This window comes from Anoplophora glabripennis, unplaced genomic scaffold (genome assembly GCF_000390285.2).
Source record: "Anoplophora glabripennis isolate ALB-LARVAE unplaced genomic scaffold, Agla_2.0 scaffold1, whole genome shotgun sequence".
NCBI lineage: Eukaryota > Metazoa > Arthropoda > Insecta > Coleoptera > Cerambycidae > Anoplophora > Anoplophora glabripennis.
In genome coordinates, this window is record NW_019417028.1 from 4297568 (window position 1) to 4302154 (window position 4587).

Below are 4587 nucleotides of genomic sequence, written 5' to 3' on the forward strand. Positions count from 1 at the left end.
AAAGTGATAACAAATCGCCAAAAACCAATGTAACGCAAGAAATACTAAATTTATACCATTGGCGTACTTAACTCGAATGACTGACATTTTTACCGTTACTAATTGTTTGTACATAAGTTTCAACTTTAAAATCAAAATTCTTAATGAGTATTGGGCTGAATTATAAAATTTAAAGTCTGTTGTAAAGAGAATTGTAAGAGCTTTCAAAAGAAATATTACTCGACCCCCAATGCTATTTAAATATTTTGGGGCGATGCTTACCCTTGCTTGGGGGTGAAAGTGGCGGAGTCAAAAATACCAGCAAAGAATGTCCCCCTTTAATCTAAAATCGACGGGTCTGAGCGTTTTTCTACAATCTTGACGTAGTTCCTGAAAATGGCTCTGCTTCGTTTTCAATTGGCCACCCTGTATATTACAATTGTTTTCTTAGTCAGAGATACAAATAAGAAAAGGAACAATTATTTTCAGCTTCAATACGCTGTTTCTTGAAAATGTTTTTGATTTCAAAATAAGTTTATATTGAAAATTTCCATTATTTTTAGCAGCTTTACCTCTTCCTGATATTTTTCAGAATAAAACTGTAGGTAGGTATATACCCGCTTAATAATAAAAAATATGAGAATTTTTAGCACAGGTGGTACTTAATAAAAAAATTGTACTGTTTTTGACCTTTTCGTTATGAAAGAAAATAAATGTAAATAAACAACATCGAACAACACATTGAAAGTGTTTTATTTAAAAAAAAATCTAGGAAAATATTTATAACGGTAAAAACGGATAAAAAACCATTTTTAGTTTTAAACAGGACACAATCAATTGTCGAAAAAAACCTTCCAAGCTTAGACCTTACCTGAAGAATCGTCCGAACATGGTGAGTTGATATCCAAGTTGTCTTCCAACAAAGCGTCTCCCTGAACCGCCACCTCGCACTCCTGACCTAAACCCACATCCCTGCACCCCCATTGCTGGTGAAAACTACCACCGGGACTCCCCAAACCAGAATTATTGCACACACTCGCGTTCCAAAACCCACACCTCGCCTGAGATTCATCCCGATTTGCCTCGAAATACTCGTAACTCTTCTGCAGGTAATAATAGTACTCCTGAGGGTTCTGCTGGAAACTGACACTGTCGTTGACGGTGAAGTTGGGAACTTCTTGATGGTGGTACACCTCAGGGTAGTCGTGGTAAGGCGACAGGGAAGTCTTAATACAACTCGAGGGGTAGAAGTAGTTGAGCATCGAGTGATTGTACACTAAAGGGTTGGTCGAGGGAACCACGACTTCGTTTTCTAAGTTGGAACGGTCAAATTCCATCTTGACGGTCCTCGCGCTGATGAACATCATAAAAATAAGCGCATAGCTTGTGGAGATACCGACGAAATTAGAATTTTATGCACACTGAGTTGTTAAAGCAATTAGCCGTGATATGTTGTCGAGATGATCTTAAGGCACCTCATTTACATGTGACATATTTCCAGGACGCCAATCCGGGGCCCGATGTGAGTGGTTGTGGGTGGCGACGAATTTAGGCCTGGATTTAATTGGCCGGGGGTTTTTGGTTTTTGTGTGTGCCGATTTATTTATGGGGTTTGGGAAAGCAGGGAGCTTTTTTGGTTTTGTGAAGAAAGTAGTAGTTTGTGTTTGCGGTAAGAATATCAGGACTATTTTTTTTTTAGTAGCGTTCCTGAAAATAAGTGTAATGATATTTATTTATTGTATTCTTTATGTTTTTTCAAAACTAGAGAAGTTATTCCTTCCTTAAAAAGATAAGAATAGAAATACGTAATAAATGTATATTATATTAATTAATTTAAAGTAAAATTGACTCGATGAAATTTAAAGTAGAAACATTTCTTGTTATACAGAGTGATTTCATTTTAAATACAGAAACTACAGGAATAGATTAGTTGCCAAAAAATAAGCAGAGTTTGCTCTATACATTTTTTTCCTGGGGGACGTGGTATTCGAGATACAGAGTGTTCAAGTTTCCAGTTTAGTTTTGAACAATTGTTGTAGGACTCTTTACATAATTACTTACCTGTTCTATTTGCTAATGTTATTTTTGATATTTTTTCCAGAAATAAAATTATTTCTACAAAAAAACCTGTCAGTGGCGTAATCTTTCCTTGGGAAAATGGGGAGGCACCTCCAGTAGCACGCCACTGCACTGGTTAGAGCTACAAGGTTAATATTACATTCAATAAAAGGTCTAATTAAGTGAATACGCTGTAGTAAATTTAAATGAATTCCGTCAGCGCACTATGAAGATACAGCAGAAAAAAATATATTTTCTGTAAATTTTAACATCCTGTATCTCGAATACCAAGTCCCGCAGGAAAAAAGTTTATACAGCAAACTCAACTTATTTTTGGTAATGAATCTAGTCCTGCAGTTTCTGTATTTAAAGTGAAATCACCCTGTATATACTATTGTTGCTCAAATATAGAACTTTCTAAGCAAAAAGTATAGATATTAAAAAATAGAAAGTTAGAAATGTTTCGTAGTTAATTTAAATTGATATTATATAATAGTTTGTACCTTAAGTTTCTCAAAAAAAAAGTAATTTTCTTACTCAAGTATGTGAAAATAAGACTCGATTTTCTCATGGTTTATTTAGTAGCCAATACAAAACTAACTATTTTCTTCTCCTAATTCAAAAATGCCTTTTTCGTTTCTTAAGACAAAAATAAAACTATGAAATTATTGATTTTCTGAATTAAAACAATAAATTAACTAAATATGCATAAACCTTTTTAACAGTTAAATTCACTTAAGGGGAACATATGCATTTTGTACATACTTAGAAATATTTTTAAAAAACTTGACAAAAGTCATCTTTCTTGGTACAAAAAGTAGGAAATTTCCGTCAATTAAAATCGTTTCGCTTGGCGTGTGACGTCATGTGGAGAGTAATTCAGCAAATGAATGAACGAAACTAATATATGTATATAAAATTGCAGTTGTCATATTATTGTTTTTCTTAATGAAAACAGTAAAAAATTAATTCAAATTAACTTGATTTCAGTGGAACATGTTTTGTAAACACCTACAAAGTTGACAAAAGTTATTTCTCATCACTAGATTCCCTCCAACTAAAATTTGGCGGTTCGCTTCGAGCGTGACGTCACGTGGAGAGTGTTTTAAGTGGCGTTTAATCATTCGATGGCTCTTATTTTGTTTCATTTTGCAACTTCTAGAGCAAATTGTGAATTTAGTCTGATGCTTTAAAATGCCTTGAACAAAAGTAACAAAATATTTTTGTCTTAATTAAATATATACCTATCCCAGATATCAACCCAGATGTTTGAAATATTTTTATTATTTGTAAAATGGAAAACACATGTCCTTATATAAAGGACCTACTTTGGTTGTCTGTGTACAACTAAAAATTGAACAATGCATTTCAAAAAGTCGTTATTAATGGACAATAATGTTAATAATCATCATACGAAACAAACTTTTATGTAGATCAGTCACAAACACACGTAATACAAATATAAAATGTTACCGTATTAATCTATTATTGTCTGTCAACGACACTACTCGTCACTTACTACGTACGATATCCACACGTTGCTATTTACTCTCCACGTGACGTCACGACATGACCGCGGGTACGCGCTATCTTTTTACACTATGTATCATGGATTTTCTTTTCTATGTGACAGTGGCAAATCTTAATAGAACGCATCTGTTGCTGTGTGGATATAATTAAAAAGTACTGACCACAAAATTATACAGAATTCTTCTTAGCAGTTCCTGAAGTTTAGAAAAATTTAGTTAAATGAAATTGCTCTAATTTTAGCTCTATCAATTTTTTGTAATTATTAATATTTTCCTCTGAATGTATGTATTTCCACCCACTTTTATAGACATTGTGCGCAAGGAAATAAATTTGAATGTAAGATTACGCAAATGATCTTGGCCATAGAATTTTGTCACCGTCATTAACAATATCGGCACAGATTTACTTTATTTGTAAAGTGAGTCAGTAATGTTTTAATTCTAAGTGCCTTAAACGATTTGTTGACAGATGTACTTAGCTCAAGAACATATTTTGCAAACATAAAACCAAGGTGAAGCGTATTGACGAAATAACTAATTCGGTAAATAGAGAATATGTAATGAATTAATTTGATTTACAAATTATATACGTATATTAGTAATAGTTCTACTGAAATGGAACGAAATTTGAAATGTTTGTTCCTTTTTTGGTTTGTAATACTGACTTACCACACTGATAGGCGATGGAAACATTTTTTGAACTGCTGAACCTGTCGATAGCTCGGATGGTTCTGTTTACGTTTGTTTACACAAATCGCCATAAGTTGATAAAGATATTCAGTTAACTCACAATTTTCATAATTGGCTTTGTAATATGTTACTACCATGTTCTTTAATTATTTCATTGTTATTGTATTGATGGGACATTTTGATATGTTTATTCGACGAAGATGTTGAGATAAAACAATAAAACAGATTTTCTCGTAACAAAACGTAATCCTTAGTCCTTTCTTATGTAAATATAATTCATGTGATATAGCGAATACTACAAATCAGCATACAAATGAGTCAATATGGGTGG

The 4587-nt window shown here is 33.0% G+C and overlaps 1 protein-coding gene across 1 annotated transcript in view; it reads right to left on the minus strand.

Annotated features, from left to right (window-relative positions):
• LOC108917360 (homeobox protein MOX-1-like) overlaps positions 1-1316 on the minus strand; it is a 10350-nt gene extending 9034 nt beyond the window's left edge. The window contains exon 1 of the mRNA XM_018723951.1: positions 851-1316. Within this exon, the coding sequence (XP_018579467.1) occupies positions 851-1316 (466 nt within the window). The remainder of the gene's footprint in view (positions 1-850) is intronic.
• Positions 1317-4587: the final 3271 nt, after the last annotated feature.